The following is a 21,390-nucleotide window of genomic DNA, read 5'->3' on the forward strand; positions in this document are numbered from 1 at the left end:
TTTGCCCATTACTCTCTCTCTTTCTGACTGTTATCTATTCTGACACACTTGCCAAGCAATCTCCAGCAATATCTCTAAATCTCTCACATCTGTTCCTTGCACTTGCTGTAACTTTCTCCTGATATCATCAGCCGACTGTCACAAAACCAGGAATATCAACTGACCCTTTACCTCTTGAGAGGTAGGGTCTAAAGTATTAGAGTATTAGACCAATTTACTGATCGTGGGACAGCATTTCCTATTCCATAAGCAATCCATTCCCTGTACTGCATTAATAAGTCCCAGGCTCCTGGCTGGTTAGGGGCCCAGCCGGGGCTGGAAAAAAGAACCTGTACTTGGGGTCTGGCCACTCTCACAACCATCTGCTTTTCTGCCTCACTAAACACCACATCCAACATTGCAGGTACACCCTCGCAATCAGGGTCAAACAATCCTCTAATCTCCCATTCTATGAACCTTTAAACATCTTTGTCCAATGCTACAAGCCGAGGAACATCTTTTTTGCTTCCTATTTTGCTTATTTTTGTCTTTTTCTGTCACCCCAGGGTCCTGGGGTGCTAAATTGATTCCACATTCTTTCTGCCATTCAAGGTGGTTTCGCAGAGTGAAAAACATATCTGCATAAACCACTTCATCCCATTTTCCTCCTCTCTGAAGGAACAGCATTAATTGTTATAATGTTTTATATTTTAATGTCCCATTAAAGGGCCATTTTTCTCCATCATCTAACTTATAGAGAGGCCACCACTGATTACAATACTTAATAAAGGTTTTTCTATCGACACTTCCTCCCGGCACTCCCCCCAGATCTTTCCAATGCTGTAAAACACATCTCAATGAGCTTTTCTTTAGAATTCTGCCACTCTGTGACTCTCCCATATCTGATGCAAATTTTACCATTAATAACTAAAATCCAGTAAATGACAAACCAATAATCAATACCCGAAATGCATTAGCCAAAAGTCAGATAACAGTTAACTAATCCTGTTTCCAAATGGGGACATAGCCCCTCCAAATGGGGGTGTAATCCCCTACCAAATGGGACAGAAGTCCCCCAAATGTATACTAAGGTGCTAGCAACCCAGTATATGCCGACCTGTCCCATCTGGGTCACCAAATGATTCAAAAAAGTTAAAGTAATTTAAACTGAATAACATCAAAGTGTTATTAAGCAGACATCTTTATTGCAGTGCTGGACGCATGGGGGATATCTCCTCCTAACATGTGTGCCCTGAAACAAAAGTTCATCCTTTATATACCTTAAAGACATGAATGTTCACACATTTTACGAGAAATCTCTGCCTCCCTGCTTATCTACTACATTTACGTAATGCTGGCGTTGCAAAACTACACTACACATGTGTGGGGGTCTCGGGTGGCCGTTGGTGGTCATTTGGGGAGTTAGCCCCCTACTCCTTTTTCCCTTTTAAGGTCACAGGTCTCCTGAAGGTAGTTTCTTCTCCTTGGATGTTTGCCCCTTCTATTGTCCAGACAAGCAGTTCCTTCTTGTCATCCTTGTTTGAGCACTCCTGCCAGTCTGTCTCTATGCTCAAGGTTAAGATATCTTCTCTGTTCTCTTTAATCTCTCAGTCCTTGCTCTTAACTCTTCTCCTATTGGTACTCCTTTTTCCCTTTTAAGGTCACAGGTCTCCTGAAGGTAGTTTCTTCTCCTTGGATGTTTGCCCCTTCTATTGTCCAGACAAGCAGTTCCTTCTTGTCATCCTTGTTTGAGCACTCCTGCCAGTCTGTCTCTATGCTCAAGGTTAAGATATCTTCTCTGTTCTCTTTAATCTCTCAGTTCTTGCTCTTAACTCTTCTTTGTTTTGATTTTCATGAGTCCTGCTTTCCTCGTGATTAACCATTTACACGTAGTTACAATGTTAGCATTGAGGCAAATACAGCCTAAGTACTATGAAAATAGGCTGTTAAACATAATCACACAGTTATTATGCTAAAGAAATCTATATAAGAGTTAAAATAATCACCTAATCAATAACCTTCCAAAGTTAAACTAATCATCTAATCAATAACCTTGCAAAAGGTATATATATATTGAGAAATTGACCTTATTTATTTTAGATCCTTGTTTCAACATAATAGAAGACAACAACATAGAAGAAGAACTAGCAATAGAACAAGAGGAAATGGCCTCAAGTTCCGCCAGGGGAGGTTTAGACTAGATATTAGGGAAAATGTCTTTACTGAGAGAGTGGTCAAACGCTGGACCAGGCTGCCCAGGGAAGTGGTGGAGTCACCATCACTGGAGGTGTTCAAAAAACGTGCAGACTTGACACTTCAGGACATGGTTTAGTGGGCATGGTGGTGTTGGGTTGAGGTTGGACTTGATGTTCTTAAAGGTCTTTTCCAACCTTAATGATTCCATGAACATGGAATCAGGCAGCTGTAGTTTTCATTCTTTTCCTGATGTGTTCCCTGAGCTATTAGGTGACCTTATACAAGTGAACTTGGTTTTCCAAGCTTCTATTTCCCCATTTATTTTTTGTTCCTTCTGTCATGTAAATCTAAGCTGAACATTCCTGCCAAAGCTGAGCTCCAGTCTATGTTGACATCTCAAAAGTGTTACTTAAATTACTGAGTTTTATTATGGATTGCACAGATAATATTGCGTTAACCACGTGTACACTCAAAACCATTGGACACTTCTGTTACGATTTTCCTAACTTTTCATTTAGGTATGAATTAAGCATATAAAGTGGTGCCTTCACACTTTCAATTATATTTGTTTTTCAGGAGAGTGGCATTTGGGTGCCACCATTTTCTGATGACATCTGCATTCCTGTGTCCTGTGGCACCCCAGAGTCTCCAGAGCATGGATTTGTGGTTGGCACTAAATACAATTACAAAGACGTGGTTCTTTATAAATGTGATTCTGGCTATGAATTACAAGTAAGCAAGCTCAAATCTCCAGCACTCTAAACCTTTCGTTGTCATTTTCAGTTCTTAGGTGATGACTGTGAAAATGTGTTACATCTGGTCCATGTTGATATATTCCTTTAACAGCCACAGAAGTAGGATATCTGCTGTTTTATTTATGGTCTGTAGAATACTCCTGGTGTGTCTGGGATAGTCCTTGCATGACTGAAGGGTATAATAGAAGCAAATTTAAGCACCCTGTTCAGAGATACATGTTCAGCAGATACCTTTCAGTGTCGGGTTTTTTTTTTTCAACTGAAGGTTGTTTCAGCCCTCTGCAAATACAGTATTATATATACTTGTCACCATAAATCACGGAAGAGTTAATTTCTCATCTATTGCTCTCTTGAACTGGTTCTCTGGCCAGAGTTAGACTGCGTTCTTCCCTCGTTTTCATAATGTCCCAAGCATTATGTCTGCTGTATTGTGCCTTTTAGACTCAAAGCTCCCAATAACCTCCACTGCCCTTAGTTCTATGACATTGCTAGACGGTATGAAAGTGGTATCTCTTGTTTTAGTAAGCCAAAGAGATTCCAGTTTGTTCAATGGCACCTTTATTCCCTGATGGAGAAGGGAACAAAGTTCTTTCCTGTCCATTGTTATTATTATGAGCATTCAGCTCTAACCCCCACCTGAGCTCTGGAGCAGCTCTGCTGTCCTGTTATCAGGACTCAGGCTAGCCAGTTCAGAGCTGCCTCAGGTGTGTTTTCAAAAGCTGTAGTGAATTCAGAAATGGAAGTATGTTGCTGAGGCACAGGATGGCCTCCACCATCCCCAGGTGATGGCAGAGTAGGGCATAGTCACGTCCAGAGGCATGAGGTGGTGTTGTGTCTCCAGGACAGAGGCTGGCTCTCAGCACTGTATTTTGTGAATACCAAGCAGAATGCAAGGTTGTGCTTCCTTTGTACTGTCGTAACACCAATAATAAATTAAGAACTTCATGCATGTGAATTCACTCCGTCAGGAGTGAATTCATTCAGTCAGTATAAACATAAGGAGAGTTTAGACAATGCTTAAGTAACAATAAATTCAATTTGCATTATGTTGCCACTTATGTAATATCACTGGGAATGGAGGGGTGGGATGGTATTTAGGCAGATAGGTAGAATTGCTATTTCAAGTAATTTTTGGCAGTGATAAGCCAGTGCTTTCATACAGTAAAAAGTCCTTCCAAGCTTTGAATTCCAGCTTCGCCACCTAGCGTCCATCTGTTTCCCTGCTCTTGACGAGATGTCCTGCTTTTTTGCGCTTGGGAAGCAAAGTCCATTGGGTGTGATGCCAAAAAACACTCATGTCAAACAGCTGCCCTTGTCAATGGGTTTACTTTGTAATGAATGTGCATTACTTCAAGGGACATATTGTTCTCCATGTCTTGGAATAAAATAAGAAGTAAATCCTGGGCTATAAAGCCTGTACATAAGAAAGAAATAACATTATTTATAAGCAAATTTAAAGAATGAGTGTTTGGGATGTGGTCAAAATCAGTATATTATGTTTATAAAACACAAGCTTGTACTGTTGTTGAAAAAAATGCTAGTTAGATTTTCCATGAGTGAGTCCATGAGAGTGAGAAATTTGTCATCATAATACATTCTTGGGAACAAAAATGGTAAAACTGACAAGAAGGATGATACTCCAGGGAGAAGGACAAGAGAACTGACTGACAAAGTGGTCCCACAAACTTTTGGTTTATAAACAATACCCATCAATTTGCAGGAAGGAGTTCTATCCTAAACTCTGCTAGTAGACTTGGGCCGCAGCATTTATCTCTTTACGTGGGTTGCACATGGAGGGAAAATGTCCTGGCCTTGCTGGATACTAGAGTTGATGGGAGAAAAGACTTGAATAGGTAAAGTTGTTCTTTGAGCATTTTTTTTTTTTTCACAGGGTGATGCAGAACGGACTTGCCAAGAAGACAAGCTTTGGAGTGGCACAGTGCCCGTGTGCAGAAGTACGTTCCAGATGAGTTTATCACTTACTGTTAGTCAAGGGTGATTTTACACAACAGAAAACACTAATGCTCATTTTGCTTTGTAACTCATACTGTCTGCATTTGCCTAAAAATTTTTTACCACTGATAACAACCTGGAAGAGTTGCAGAATTGCTGGTGTGTGGTGGTAATAGTTGGAAGGAAATCACTACACTTTTCTGCCTTGTTCCTGTATCCATAAGAAACCTGTGCAGACAGCTTCCATGTTTAAATAGTTCTGATGCTTGAGGTCATGATTTTTGGGGTTACTGAGGACCTCTGAACACATTAGTTGCCAGAAGTCACAGGTACTTAGCATCCTCAAAATGTAACTATACTCAAAGGTACTTCACTTTAGTCAGATGTCTGATGACTACAGACTGCAGTGCCCAAATAGGAATTGTTGACATAAATACCTACGTGGACTTCAGCTGTCCTGAGTCTTCCTGCCAGCAGAGACAGAATAGATTTTGTCTTTTAGCAGGAACTGGAAGCACCAAGCATGATATTGTTCAGCTACTCAGGGGCAAATATCTAGGAATGCCCAGATAAACACTGTTCTTTCCCTGTTTCTCAGAGTAAAAACCATGGAGGAGCTGTGAACAGCCCAGGCCATATGCATCATGTCTGAATGGAAACTATTCCTTATGTTGTAGGAGTATCATGTGGACCCCCGGACATAACAGAAAATGGATCTGTTCAGGGAGAGGAGTTCCTGTTTGGCAGTGAGGTCTTTTACAGCTGTGACCCTGGCTTCGAGCTACAGGGACCAAGCCGGAGGATTTGCCATGTTGACAAAAAGTGGAGCCCCTCCGCCCCTTCATGCATGCGTAAGTGGCAAGCAGAGCAATGTGGTGCAGTTTTCCAGGAGAGATGGGGAACAGAGAGGGTGCTTTTGCTGGCTTCCTCCCAGTCTCCCCTTCCAGCTGGAGGGCTCTAACAGGAGAAGCCAGAGGAAAAGCCATCAGAGAAGTTCTCACGGGCAGTTCCTCTCTGATCCGAAGGGAGCTCCTTTTGGCACGTTGAAATGGCACATGCATAGAGTCGTGCTCAGGGCAGTAGTGGGACATTGTGGCCTGCTGAATTTGATTTGCCTTGCATTGTGGTGTGCAGGGCCTTGGACATCATGTGCTGGGATGCTTCATCTCTGCCATGACAAAGCCACCCTATATGTCTGGAGATAAGACTGCTCCCTGGGATCAAGTCTTGGCTCTCTGTGCAGCAGAGGGTGATTAATTGTGCGAGCATGGAAAGAAGGATTTATGACTTATTTCATACAGCTTATAAATAAAATGCCAAGATTTTGTAGTCTTTACCAACAAATCACTTCTCGTGCTGATGTTACAGTCCTACCCCTGGCATTCTTTCTCACCTTCTCCCAAGTAACTAGTGATAGGACAAGAGGAAATGGCCTCAAGTTGTGCCAGGGGAGGTTTAGATTGGATATGAGGAAAAATTTCTTCACTGAGAGAGTGGTCAGGCATTGGGCCAGGCTGCCCAGGGAGGTGGTGGAGTCGCCATCTCTGGAAGTGTTCAAAAAACATGTGGATGTGGCGCTTCAGGACATGGTTTAGGGGACATGGTGGCGCTGGATTAATGGTTGGACTTGATGATCTTGAAGGTCCTTTCCAACCTAGTGATTCTGTGATTCTGTGATTCTGTAATTTGCCTGGTCTCCACAGTCAGGGTGGGACAGGGGGCAGGATCCTTCTTAACTACTGTATTTTTTCTTGGGAACATCCTGACATCACCTTCCACTGTATAGGGAACAAAAGAGACTGCAAGCGTAGCCTCTGGCCTGCTTAAAAGAAATATTCTGTATACATCTGCTTGAACACACCTCATGGCTTACAACACCATCAAATACATTTGGACACATTCTCCCTCAGGTATCTGTAGCCTGAACACCAGGAGAGAGGGCAGGCAAGGCGTTGTATAACCCTTCTCCATATAATACTTCACAGCTGCTTTCTTCCCATCTTTCCATTAGTTCAGAGCTGTCAGACAGCATGTTAACAGATAGACAGAATGGCCTTTGTTGTCTGTATAAAACCAAAAAGTTTTTTCCTCTCCTAGGAATTACCTGTGGGCTGCACCCCTCAATAGAAAAAGCAGAGGCCATTTCTACGGGAAGCACATACAAAAGTAATGTAACTTTTGTGTGCAGCTCTGGATACCATCTTGTTGGACCGGAGAATATCACATGTCTTGCCAATGGGAGCTGGAGTAAACCCTTGCCGTTGTGTGAAGGTAACTGTTCAGTCTCATGGCCTGGCAAATTCCAATCTGGGATGAGCAATAGCTCCTCCCATATGCATGCATATCATATGATCCAGGGACTGAGCTGCTTTTGGGAAAAAATTCTGTAATGTGCATTAAAAATGGTGCCTGAAAAATGAAATGTGTCACAAGGAGCACTGCCCTTTACCAAGCCAGAAAGAGCTTAGACATTTTTTTCCTAAGGTGTTAATCTGCAGTTTAAAAGCTTAATGAGAGATGAAGTTACTTGCCAGCTCAGAAAATCAAACCCCTAACACAAGGTGATGGACTGCGATGAGAAGTGACTTTTCTCCTGTAGTCAATTATCAAATTGATATTTTTTTCCTGAACTTTGGGCCCTAAGGACAGTCTCAACAGCCCAGCCTTTAACCTCCACACTCCTCACATGAACAAACACCATGAATGCATGATGTGTACCATTTAAGTGTTCAAGAAACGTGTGGATGTGGCGCTTCAGGACATGGTTTAGGGGACATGGTGGCGCTGGATTAATGGTTGGACTTGATGATCTTGAAAGTCCTTTCCAACCTAGTGTTTCTGTGATTCTGTGTGATTCTGTGATTTTGCAAGTCACTGCTTTCACATGCTCCCTCAGTAGGTTCTGTTGCTCATGCCACAAAACAGAATGAGTGCCAAGCAAGAACAGTCTGTGCCATATGGAGTGCGTGGTAACAGGTGGAAACAAGGCTGTCAACACAAAAAGAGAACAAAAACTTAAGATCCCAAGTTTGAACACATAACCAGTATTGTTGAATGACTCTGTTCAAAACGTAAAGCATATAGAAGCTTACTAAACTGTAGTATCATTAAGTATGAGTGTTCTCCATTCCTGGCCTCTTTGCCATGAAAATACAGTCTAGGCTTCACATTTTTCCTTTCCTCTCAGAAATACACTAGTTCATTTCTTGCCCATCAATTCCTTACAGGCTGTTCTTGTCCCTGTTGCATATGCCTTAGGTCTCCCAAGCTAGACTCTAGACCCAGCATCCTGCTTGCTTTTTGTAGTTGCTCCTGGCATTCTTACATGGAGATGACATGTTGATGTCTCCACACCCAGCTGCACACATAGATTCAGACAGGACCAGCATGGTCTGACAGCTTCACCAAAGTTAGACAGATAGTGATCTTCCACTCAAGGCAGCTGTTAGGTTCCTGTCACTAGAGCCGTGAAGGCTAGGGACTATCAGATGCAGTGCTGGGCAACCACACAGTGCACAGATCTGCACTGCAGTGCCCTAATGCTTCGCAAACCTTATAGGAGCAACCTCAAAAGTTGATAGAGGAAATCCACATCATAGGTGCGGTCGCTAGTACCTAGCCAGCCACCTAAGAAAAGGCACATGCTATCAGTGCTAGACAGGTGTTAGGAAGACCATCTTGAACAAGGTTGAGCACAGCCACTTCACCAACTCCTCTCTTCCTCTTGCCTGATGGTCTTATGTCTGTCTGATAGTTTAATCTTCAGTCATCCCATTACGCAGACCACCTGGGAAAATCAAATGGAAAATGGGACACAGAACAGTCTTTTGTGTAGCAGTGGTAACCCAGCTTGGAACCCTGCTGGCTTCAGAAACACAGCTGAGAATCTTGAGAGGAGCAATTAGTAAAATAAGTGTCGGCGCCTTGCACCAAACCCATACTTCATCTCATCTGGTATTTCTCGTCAGGTGAAAAGGAAGGTGCAAAGGGCTGCAAGTTTCTGGGGTGTATCTCAGTGGCAAGAAAGAACCATTTCCATGTTTTGCCGCACTGACCCCAGTATGAAGTCATAAGTGTGTTGTTGTCACGAATGGATAATTTAGGCCACTTAAAGAATCACCACCAGACATACCAGAAAGCAAATTATTTTAATATAAATTTGTAAAAAGCGTGACTTAACAGAATTCGATGGCAAGGTTCACTCTATTACTTCATATTCAACATAGAAAAGGTATACAGAGAGAAACCAAATTACAATTAAATTAGAGTGATTTACTCGTATATCAAATTGAGTTAATGTGTATGTATGTTGAGGAGAGAAAGTAGGGGAGACCTTCCTGTTGAGTCATAAGGTTCAGGGTGGACAGAAATCCACCCCTAGTCCCAGATTTGGTCAACGGTTTATGACTAAGGTTAGGTAAGGGACGTAAAGGAATACCCTCCCGTTGAGTCACGAGGTTCAGAGTGGACCCCCTTGCTTTCTGAGCTCCTTCTCATAGAGGAGTCTAGGTGCAGCTGAATCCACTCCTACTCCCAGACTTGGTCAATGGTTTATGACTAAAGGGATAGGGTATCGGGGATTCTGGTGTAGTGATATATGTTGTGCTTGGTGTAGCTTTAGGACAGCAACAATCTAACACAACAATCTAACACAAAATAACAGCAATTAAATTCACTAACGATATTGAGATAAACCACAGCATCAAATCATATAAAACTTAGCAGCATAATCAACTTAAACTTGCTAAGATTCCTTAATCACACACACATATAGGTGTAGAGATAGAGACACATAAAGAGATATAAAGAAAAAGAGATAGATATGTACAAAGGTACCTATTAAATATCCCCCTCGGATTCGGTCAAATAGTCACACTGAATGCTTTGCGTTGCTCAACGAGTGCACAGTCGAGCCTTTGAGTTGATCATGAACTTGAGGGTTCAAGGACTCTGAGAGGCGTCCCACTCAGCGGGAGGTGCTGGTCGCAGCCCACTGCAGTCCAGGAGAGCTCAAAGGGTCTCACTTGGGACCACTATTTATAGGACTGGGAGATGATTGATTTTGGGCATCAGTAAGTTTCCACAATCCAGGCAGGTGGTTTCTCAAGATTTAGCGGTGAGGCTGCCAGGATTGTCTGGAGATAATTGATTAGTTCTGTTCTTGTTCTGTACCTTGTTTAGGCGATTGGTTCCTGATAACACAGTGCCATTCTCCTCCTTGGCTACACAAGCGTGCTTGGTACAGTTGAGGGGCTCTCAACTACCAAACCCTTTGTTCAGAGGCCAAGGCTTGTCAGGCAGCTTAGAGTGGCCCAGGTACAAGGTGAAGTGTAGGGGGGGAGTGCACCACCACAGTTGTCTCCTCCTCAGCACTGCCACATTTTGCTGACCTGTAAAACATGTGGCTGTGGCTTTTCTCCATCACTGGGAGGAGCTCCTTCCCTAGCTTGGCTACATTTTCTTCCCAGGGCTACTGAAATCTCCCTTAATGCTCTTGATGATTTATTAGTCTGTGGCTGCTACTTTAAACATATACTGTAATTCAGGAATTGTTGGAAATCCAGGTCTAATACCAAGCTGAAGTAATGAGAGCTTTTCCTTTGCAGAGACCAGATGCAAAGTTCCAGTTTCCTTGCTGAATGGGAAGGCGATTTATGAAAACAATACAGTCGGCAGTACAATAGCATATTTCTGTGAGAGGGGCTACAGCTTGGAAGGGGAACCTGCAGCAGAGTGCACAAGAGATGGAAGATGGAGTAATCCCTTGCCTCTCTGTAAACGTGTGTGTTTGCTTTGTAATGAAAAAGTGGTCTCAATTTGTAAGCCTAAAGGCTAGGCTGCTTTTCACTTACACAGACAGCAAGAGCAACTTCTGCAGATCTTTGTGGAAATGTACTGTCATTTTCTTCTGGAGTAGCCATGAGCAGAATTTGTCACTTGTAGTTTAAAAAATTGGTTTGGCCTACATTGGGAGATTTGTTGGCATGCATCCCATTTTTACAGAGGAATGAAGGGAGCAGATATCGAGACATGTTAAAGCATTAACTTGTCTGAGTGTATTTTTGTGACAGTAAAAGAACGAGCTGTGTTCTGCATAGCTCCCTTTAGCTGGAAAGCTGACATAAAATTGAGTCAGTTGTAGTCAGCCAGTTGATATATGAGGAGCAGGTGAGAGAAAAGTTTGGAGGAGAAGGCAAAAGAGATACTTTACTGTTGTCTACAACTGACTATTGAGAGGGTGTAAAGAAAAAGAGAGCCAGACTCTTCTCAGAGGTGCACAGTGGTAGGATGAGATGCAATGGACACAAGTTGCAACAAAGGAAATTCCAACTAAGTAGTTGAAGAAACTTTTCACAATCATAGCAGTCAAACACAGGAACCCAGAGAGGACATGAAGTCTCCATCCCTGGAGATACTCAGATTTCAGCTGGTCAAGTCCCAGAGCAACCTCTGACTTAGTTGGCCCTGCTTTGAGAAGGAGATTGGACTTAACAGCTGTATAAATTATTCTGTGATTCTATGAAATAATACCTTACACACATGTGTGCTGTGCACACACACTCACAATAGCCTTCCTTGCTGGTGTATGTATCTGTAACTAATTTTAAGATGTACTGTAGTCTTAGGGTGGTTAATGGAGACATTTAATTTTTGTGTTACAAAGAACTCGTAGGATTTTAGTTTCAGGAAACTGGCATCAATCTCTGCTGTATATAGAGTCCAATTTTCTTCACATTCATGATGAGATCAATAGACAAGCTCAGCAAGTTTACAGCCAGCAATAAGCAAGATTATCAGACAAATTCTAAACTCTAATGAATGTTACTATAATTCTCTGCTCAAACACCTGGATTTTTGCTGCTCTTTATTGGTCCAGCCCTTCAGAACAAGAAGTAGGATAGTTCTGGCTCTTTTTTATAGTAAGGTTATAGCAAACAGGAAGGACAAGAGAGAATGGTTTGATAGTAACAAGTAGGATATTCTCCACTTAAATCCTTAGTATGTCTTCTACTGGCATCGGCAGAGTATGGCAGCAAGCCATGTGACAGCAGAGAATCAAACCTTTTATTATTATTTTATGATCCAAATCTCATAACCTTACATCAAATTACAAATTGGACTTGTGTGCAGCATCCATTTCTATTGTTTTTCATATGATTTGATTTTGAAATTTGCAGAAACTATTCTAAAGTATTCTCTCTCTCCCTTCCTTCCTTCCATTCCTTTTTCCTCCCTCCTCCCTTTCCCTCACACCGTTTCTTTGAACAGCAAACCCTTGTCCTGTGCCTTTCATAATCCCAGAGAATGCCCTTCTGTCTGAGGTGGATTTTTATGTTGGTCAGAACATATCCATCAGGTGCAGGGAAGGCTACCAGCTTAAAGGGCAGTCCGTGATCACCTGTAATGCTGATGAGACCTGGACTCCAGCAACAGCTAAGTGTGAAAGTAAGTACATGAGGTACGGTTCTGCAGGAGCTTGGTACTTTTCAGAGGGCTGATGACCAAAGCTGTATCACACAGGAGCGTGGCAGCACAAATGTGTCAGCAGAGCTCTCCACCTAAATGCAGCTACTCTAGAAGAAGAGAGCTTTTATCTGCTATTGCCATTTGGAGAGGTGGGTCACTCCAAGAGATCCAGGCACGTAAAGGTGACCTAAGAAGCTCTACAGAAGTTTCTTTAAAAGGATCCAGAATATGTCTGTGTGGGTTGATGCCCCAGCAGCATTTGTCCTACTACCCACTAGGCCCAACTGTAATTTTCTTCTCAATTTACCTTTTGCAAGCACTGCAGTTGGGATTGGTTGTTTGATACGCTAAATATCCTGAGAATGATACCTTTGAGATTATGGGTGATGAGATGAGGGTTGCAGGGAGAGGTGCTGCCTTTTATTGTGTTTATTGACACTGACAGAAGGCATAGTGTCCTTTTTCAGGCATGTCTGAAAGCTTTTTGGCTTCTTCCTTGGCAAACAATATTGTTTAGTTCAGACAATGGCATCATCTCACTCTACAAACCCAGACTCATGTATATCCTGGGACCATCCGAAAGTTTCTGGTCTATATGGTGAATATAGCCATTGTTGCATTACCTGAAACTGCTGTTGCTGGCCATCTCCCTGCTCACTGGGTGTACGTACAGGTTTTCCCTGTAAGTGTCTGCACCATGAAGAAGTCCTACTTACTGATTTCCCATCAGAGGTGTCTCCCTGGCACCTCCCAGGCGCTTTGTGCAAAGTGCTGTGCCCAGGGTTAGAAACTGTGTCATGTAGGCATTGCAGCTCACCAGCCTCTGGATCATTTCTTTTGTTTAGAGATATCTTGCGGCCCCCCAGCTCACACAGAGAACGCTCTGATTCGTGGTAGCTTCTATCAGTATGGAGACATGATCACCTATTCGTGCTACAGTGGGTACATGCTGGAGGGGCCCCTGCGGAGCATTTGCTTAGAAAATGGAACATGGACAACACCACCTACCTGCAAAGGTAAGTCTTTTTTATGAACAGAAGCGTATCTTAACTTGCCATAAGCACGGAGGTGTCATCCTAACTGCAGTAAAAATGAAAGTGACATTTTTGCTAGTTTCAGCGCAGTCATGGTTTCACCCAGGGCATTTAAAGTGCCAGGTGTTGCTTTATTTCCAAGTGAAAGAGAGGGTTTCCACAATTTTTCTCTTTAGTCCTTGCTGTCTTAGAGTTTCTTTTGTTACAATGTTTTATCCCACACCTAAGATCCTCTCCTTGCATCTTTTGTGAGAAAGTGGCAGAACCAGTCATCTTTCTGAAATGCTGAGCTGTTTCAGATAAGCACTGCCCCTCAGTTTTTCAGAGTCAAAGATCAAGCACTGCAGAAAACAAAAGTAAGAGATCCAATGGGTGCTTAGTCTCTCACTGTGTTTAGATTGGCAGCTGCTAAAAATTGTTTTGCAATAAAATGGGTTGGTACAGCTCACTAAATAACACACACTAAGTACTGCAGAAAATTAACGTTTTTAACAAAATACCAAAGACAAAGTCTAGCCTTTCTACCCTTGGCATACCAGCAGGAAAATGTCACTTTTTGGTTTGTTGAGCTAAAAAATTCACTTGTTTAAATGACAGAATTAACTCTTCCACACAGAAGATTCAAATAAATGAAAAGTTTTAAACAGAAAATGGGGGAAACCAACACAAAACATGGAAGAGATGATAAACTAAACAGTTAAAACCAGATATAAGCATCTTCAAACGCTAACTTAAAACCAAGAATGTGGTGTAGCAAAAGAATTCCATGGTCACAGGTCTTTGATGGAAGAGACCTTGCCATCTGCCATTTCCATATGAGAAGCTTGACTAGCCTTCTGCTGCCAGGTAGCTATAGAGCAATGAGCACCCCAAAGTCTTATCTCAGATAGTGTAACAGCAACCATACTATAAACTGAGCCTTAGGTATTTTGTTTAGAAATGTGAGTATTAAAAGCAAAAAACCTTAGGGCACATCAGTGGCCAGTCATAAGCAGCCCCATTCCCTAAGCTCGAGAACTCCTGCAGAAGAGGAAAGGTGCCAGAACGCGCATCTGGGAACATTAGAGCCATTGTCAAAGTTGTCAGGTCTGCCTCTCCTCCTGCAAGTCTCAGCCTCCCCTGTCGAAAATAGAAGCAACAATACTTCCTCCCTCCTTGGCAATATTCTGTTGTGGTCAGAAGCCCTTTGGAGATGGAGGATTTTCTACTGTGCTAACCCTAACTAATCAGAGTCCCCTCAACAGTTTTTTATATTAATTCTGACAGAAAAATATGAATGTTAAGACCTAGACAAGCTGAGTTGCCCTACTCTGTGAAAGCAGGCACTCCGTTAAAGTTCTGTATCTGACAGTTATAATTGCCTTACCTAAAAAGCACAGACCACTAGGTCATTTTGAGGAGACTCAGAGCCAAAGAAGTGGGTTTGGAACTCCTGAACTCCTGAACAGGAATAGAGAAGCTTTCCTGAAAAACAGGTATTTCCTGGTTATGTGATCATGACTTGCCATTGCCATGAAGAATCACCTATGGAGTAGCCAAGTAGAGAAGATTTACAGTAAAAGCATCTGAGTTACATCAGGTGTCAAGAGGTATCCAAAAGTTCTGTTAGAAATTTACACTCCCAAAGTAATGAGCACTTTCTGAAAAGTTTTCCAAGTATCTTGTCATTTCTTTATAAACTGTGGTGGCTATAGAATTCAAGGAATCTCTGCAATAATAGCTACTCCACCTAAGGTAGAATGCATTAGCAAAATTATTTTTGTATTATCTCTTCAGATTGTAACACTTCAGATTCTTCAGCTGCCCCTTTAATATCACCAGCTTTACTTTCTATTCTTATTTAATATTTATTAGTTACACTGAACCCTACTTTGTGCCAAGGGCTGTAGTTTTCTGCTGAAAGAGGTTCTTGCCACTGGTTATTAGCAACCTGGAAAAGCTGATCTGCAAAGCATTGTCAAATATGTGTCCTGTTTGCAACACCATGCGGCCTACTGGGACTGTTCAGAGGAGTAAGTGTTAGGGAAAATTATTTCAAAAAAAGAAGTGATGAGGTGGACAGATGATCAGGGTGTAGTGCAGGAAAACAAAGCAGAACAACCTGCTTTTTGGTGTGTTAAGGGAGAGGAATAACAATTTCCCCCCCGTTTTCTCCTAAAAGGGGAACTAAAAAGGACCAAAGATGTTTCTGAAAGGATCAACCTGTGTTTTCATGACACATATCAAAATAATCTTTCAAAACTACTTTATAATTCATTTGAGGGATTTGCCTAACAAAAGGCCTACAGGACCCAAGCCTTTGTGGTCTACATCAGAAGCAACATGAAAGCACTTTTTGTAATGACTCATGCTGCATTTCTTGTTTTTGGCTCTGTGAGTTGATTACTAATGTGTCCTAAGCCTGCTTGAAATGTTCTGGCCCAGTTGAACAGGTTAGTTAATGTAAATATTATAATTAAAAAGCAGACTTCGTTAGTTTCTTTGGGAGAGCTCTCACCACAGCTGCACTTGCCTGAATCACTGCTGGTTAGAGGTTGCAGGCCAGATTCTGATCTGAGTTTCAGGGGTGAGAAGTATTAGCCTGGATCTGCCGATCGTAAACACCTGCAGGACTTGGGAGGCTGCACAGAGCACACAGCTTCTCTGACTCCAAATTTTTCTCTCTGAAGTGTTCTAAAATCTGTGTTGTGTATTTGCCATCTGCCCACATATTGCTCGCTTGGAGCTGCCGACCAAAAAGTTCATGCCCCTGCAGCAAACAAGTATCATGAGAGGGCAGCTGAGGCATGGAGGAAATTGCTCAGTTGCAACCACAGGAAAGCTTTTTGGCAAAACCGAGAACAGTTATCAGAAATTATTTTTTAGCCTTCTTACCCCTGTTCGTCTTGCAGCAGTGTAACGCTTTTTTGTCCTGTGGAGATAACTCTTAGGCATGGATTTACAAGGGAATCTCAAAGATTAAGATTGATGCCATGGATGTGAGATCTGTTACCACTAACTGAAGTCACAGCTAATGGTTCCCATTCTCTCCTCAGCACATCAGGACTGCGTTTGCCCTGCTGGCTTTTACAACAACAAAAAAAGAGAATAAGATCCCAGCTTAACTTCCCGCCCCAAGCCTTTCTCTAGTCTTGTCTGTCAAGGGAAGAATAATCCCCACAGCTACAGACACGGAGTCTCTGCCTGCCTAAATTGATGTATAACAAGTGCACACCTAGGGTTGATACTGCCTTGCTCATTCAGTTTCACAACCAGGGCCCAGGCAGAAATCCAGGAAAAGCCTATCTCTCCCTCAGATCCTGGATCGCTGAGCGGGATGGAGTTGCCATCCAAAGTGGATTTTGTAACGCATGAAATATCCGCATCTTCTCCGTTGAGAGGGAGAGAAAATACATTTCAGAGACTGTTTCTCATTGGCTTCGAATTTAACATGGGATATCATTTATACACAAACCTTTCACCTCCCATCCCGTTATACATTCATGGGATATTGTTTAAGAGGTGTGGATCACAGAAAGCTTTAAATGGTTTTTGGTTCAGCTTTCGTAATTTTTCACTGCACAAAGGAAATCTGGTTGGCACACTATTGTGCTTTAGTCAACATCCAAAAATGAGCTGTCTGCGTAGTCATAGATATCTTTACAACAGAAATTCTTCAAAATACCTGTTTAAATATTGCGACTTCTGTGAACCTGCCAGGGCCTAAGGTCTCTTCCCATTCTTGTTACCAGCTGACATTTGATGGGAAGGCTCTTGAAATTGCCAAAAGCTTTGGCCTCATTTCAGCAGACTCCCGATAGCTTGCAGCTTGGCATGGCTCAGCTGCAAGAGTGACTCACGTTTGGCTCTATCAGGGGAAGATTTGCATTCTTTCCAGTGTGGAGCTCAGGTTGGAACAGTGTTTCAGTGTGCTAAACCACTGTTTGTATTTAATACTAACATTAAACAAGATCTGAAACACCCAAAGCCTAAGCTCATATTTTGCTCACCTAGTAACTAATTAAAGATAGGATGCAATTAACAGTTCAGACTCAGTTTCCTGAGGTTACTCTGTGCTCACAACTACCACTAATTAGAAGTTAGTCTGATTACTTATTTGTTCTGTAGTATCGTCTCGAAGCCACAATTTTTGATCTTCTCTGTATAGTATATACACTAACAGTGCAATGTCATAGAAACAATGATAAAGTCCAAAGCCTGTCCAGTCTAGGCAACATATTGGGCTAGTGTGATAGAGTCCATTTCGAATTCCTCAGTTTTATGATCAGGCACTTGTTAACAGACCTGTGCGAGCCAAGGAGCACGACTCAGCATGAATGCTAAGTGAGGTTTACAATCACACTTCGGGTACCACAGGTAGACACTTCATTGTGCCACTGCTGCACCCTTGTTGGTCACTTCTCATTACAGTGGATGACAGTGCAATGAAAATTGCTTGTTCTACCACAGTGTTTAATCTTACTTTCAACAAACCCTGTATTATGCCAGACAGCATTACCTTGGTGTTTCATACCAAAGCTAGAAGAAAACTTTATTTTATTTCAGAGTTGATTTAGAAGAGGGAAAAAAAAGTAACAGTTTTTGTTTGGGGTGGGGTTTTTTGTTTTATTTTGCAAAGTGAGTGGGGAAAAGGAGATAAAGCATAGCATCAGCCTTGAAACATCATCCAAATAATTTACCCAATTATACTCAAAACTTATAAGTTTTCATTCTTGCTGTGGACAATTTTTGATTGTCTTAATGGTCCCCACACTCTTGCTCACAGTACCTAGTTGGACACACAGAGCCAGAAAATTATGTAGCCCTTGAAATCAAAGTCAAGTTATATTTCTGAACTTCACTACATTTGTTTCTTCTGCTCTAAACTTTACAACTGCAAAGATCTGTACAAGATGCTGAACTGCTAAGCTTATGATTAACTGCCTTGAGTTTGCCATGAAATTGTATTGTTTTCAGCTGTCTGTCGGTTCCCGTGTCAGAATGGTGGTGTCTGTGAGCGACCAAATGCCTGCTCATGTCCGGATGGCTGGATGGGTCGTCTCTGCGAAGAGCGTACGTATATCATCCCTAAGTGTAATTTTAAGGATGTTGTAGGTAAGACAAGTGAATTTACTGCAGTGAACCAGGTAAGAAAATTAAAGGCATAAGAGCCCAAAACATAAAAATCATTACTTTATTCTGCTTGATGAATTGGAGAGAACAGAAAGGACCAACTGATTGCTTGTTTCTAGACAAATGACCATCCCCTAACTTCTCCAAACCAAAACAAGCACATTTTTAATTAATGTGATTTTGTTTGTGGGTGCTCTTTCGCTATGGTTGTAGACCAGCTTGCTTCAGTTCTCCAAAGTCTGTTTCTAATAGCAATACATGATAGTTTTGGGGAAAGAATTGGGATTAGAACAGAAGAGATGTAAATGTTATAGTGGTGGCTGCATTTGTTTCTTGGCTTCCTTTTTTATCAGATTATGTGATTATGAACCTGATCAATTCATGTTCAAATAATATAACTGTGTCACCTTTTCCATGCTGTCCTTCCTGACCTGTGTACCTGTACCCCCGTCATGGTTTAATCTCAGCCAGCAACCAAGCTCCACACAGCCACTGGCTCACTCCCCCCACGGTGGAGTGGGGAAGAGAATCAGAAGAGTAAAACTAAGAAAACTTATGGTTGAGATAAAGACAGTTTAACAAGTAAAGCAAAAGCCGTGCACACAAGCAAAGCAAAACAAGAAATCCATTCCCCACTCCCCATGGGCAGGCAGGGGTTCAGCCATCTCCAGGGAAGCAGGGCTCCATCACGCATAACAGTGACTTGGGAAGGCAAATGCCATCACTCTGAACGTCCCTCCACCCCTTCCTTCTTCTTCTTCACCCCAGCTTTATATGCTGAGCATTGGCATCATAGGGTATGGAATATCCCTTGGGTCAGTTGGGGTCAGCTGTCCTGGCTGTGTCCCCTCTGAACTTTTTGTGCACGCCCAGCCTCCTCACTGGTGGGGTGGGGTGAGAGACAGAAAAGGCCTTGACTCTGTGTGTAACCTTCAGCAATAACAAAAACATCCCTGTATTATCAACACTGTTTCCAGCTCAAATCCAAAACATAGCCCCATACTAGCTACTATGGAGAAAATTAACTCTATCCCAGTCAAAACCAGCACACCCCACAAATTTCTGGGCTGGCTTTTGCTGGCTTGGATGTCTGAATAGTTAGAGAATTGGTTCAGTTCTGGTTGAAAGGAGACAAATCTGACCCTTGGGTCTGTCAGAGATTTCCTGGGTGACACTAGTGATGCCAGTTTGTGCCATGTTTCCCATTTTCTTCATGATGATCTTAGCACAAGGAATTTTGGATGGTTGACCCTTTCATGCTGGTATAGCTGTTGCACAAGAAGCCTTATTACTGTACAGACAGTTAGGTATCGGTCTATGTGGATAGAAAAGGAAAATACCCTTACTGTATTTAGCACTCAGTATGGCCCTGACGTAAAGCTTTAGCATGTCCAAGAACACCCGCAGCCAAGGTGGTGTCACTGGCCCTGGCTCTGAGTATACCTGGTGACCTACAAAAAGATGTGGCACCTCCTCCTGTAGTTCATGGAAAGGAATGTGATTCAAGCATTTTGCTAGGTAGATGTATCACATCTTAAAATGGCCCTCTGAATCTACCTTTCAGGTTGGTGGTTGGACTATGATCTTAAAGGTCTTTTCCAACCTTAAAGATTCTGTGATTTAAGTCTTCTCTATGGCAATCTCAGTTCCACATGGCACAAATTAGCTGTAGATAGAATGAGAAGACATTCAACAAGTTTTATCATTCTGCATTTATGGAAACTCCAGATACGTGGTGCATTCACACAGCCCCTCTTTTGCTGTCCCCGTGTCTGTCAGTACCACTATAGCCAGACATGCAGACTCAGCCCTGTGTGTTTCACAGTTTCAGCAGAAGAGGACTGAGCCCTGTGTCTGGCAGAACTGTGTTTGGTATGCCACAATTTATTTCCTTACCTTACCATTCATGATGATATTTAATGCATTCTTCAGAACCAGAGGACAGATTTTATGCCCCCAGTCATTTTGATCTGTCATCCCAATTCAGATCCTGTTTTCCTGTAGGAGGAAAATGAAGAGGCAACTGACTAGCCAGATGACACTTCATGTAGATACCGGCACTAGAGCTCTCTCCATTTTTCTTCTTTTGCTTTACTTTAGCATAGGTAGTGAGGAGAGGCAAAAAGTATTCCCACAACTGGTTAGTGCCACCTCAGTTTTGTAGCGTTGCTTGTCAAGCATGGTGCACCAGTGAACAGAAAAGATAGGCTTCATGTTTGGAGTTGAGAGCCTGTTCTGGAAGTCAAAGGGGTTTTTGAGTGCTAGCATTGAGCACTGATCTGTCAGGATCAGGCCACAGGTGAGGCCACAGAGCTCTGACAGGATTCAGTCACCTTGTAGTTCACAGTACATTTCACAGATGACAAGATAGATTCATCTTCCCGAGGGAGGCCTGACCACTAAAAAACACGCAGAGCACTGCTGGTTTAATGATATAGACAAGTAGTTCTTGGTGATATGGGTTAGTCCTGTGGCAGTTCACTGTTCTTTTCTTATCCAGGCTGACTGCACCTCCTCAGCTTGACCTCTGGTGCGCAGCAGAAGAGGAGGAACCTCTACATCAGTCCTCTGCAGCCCCCATCCACCCTCCCAGTATAAAACTCCTCTGTAAATGCCACTCAAGGGTCCACATTTGAGACCCAGCTCAACTCTTGCTCTTCCTAGAGCACGTTCACAGAAGTACTTCATTCAGTTAGGGTAGTGGAAATGGTAGTTTTGTGAAGGTACCTAAGTTATGAACACTGTGCACATTGGACAATTTCACGTATCTGCTCACAGGAGCAGCACAGCTTGATTGGTGCTCAGTCCAAAGGCCATCAGCTGCTTGGTATCTGCTTTGTTTCTTCCCCAAAGCTTCCAGCCACAGTCAACCTGTCGCACCCAAAATGCCTTGC

The 21,390-nt window shown here is 42.5% G+C and overlaps 1 protein-coding gene across 1 annotated transcript; it reads left to right on the forward strand.

The window, feature by feature from the left end:
- Positions 1–2,751: 2,751 nt before the first annotated feature.
- On the forward strand, positions 2,752–18,510 carry LOC104626745 (sushi, von Willebrand factor type A, EGF and pentraxin domain-containing protein 1-like; the record flags this gene model as incomplete). The annotated part of the gene is made up of 6 exons (XM_010294760.1): positions 2,752–2,907; positions 4,822–4,885; positions 6,981–7,154; positions 12,153–12,329; positions 13,196–13,366; positions 18,341–18,510. Coding segments are annotated over 6 exons (912 nt in total), but the record flags the coding sequence as incomplete, so codon positions are not given.
- Positions 18,511–21,390: the final 2,880 nt, after the last annotated feature.

The sequence above is a fragment of the Phaethon lepturus genome, unplaced genomic scaffold, assembly GCF_000687285.1.
Source record: "Phaethon lepturus isolate BGI_N335 unplaced genomic scaffold, ASM68728v1 scaffold6759, whole genome shotgun sequence".
NCBI classification, from domain to species: Eukaryota; Metazoa; Chordata; class Aves; order Phaethontiformes; family Phaethontidae; genus Phaethon; species Phaethon lepturus.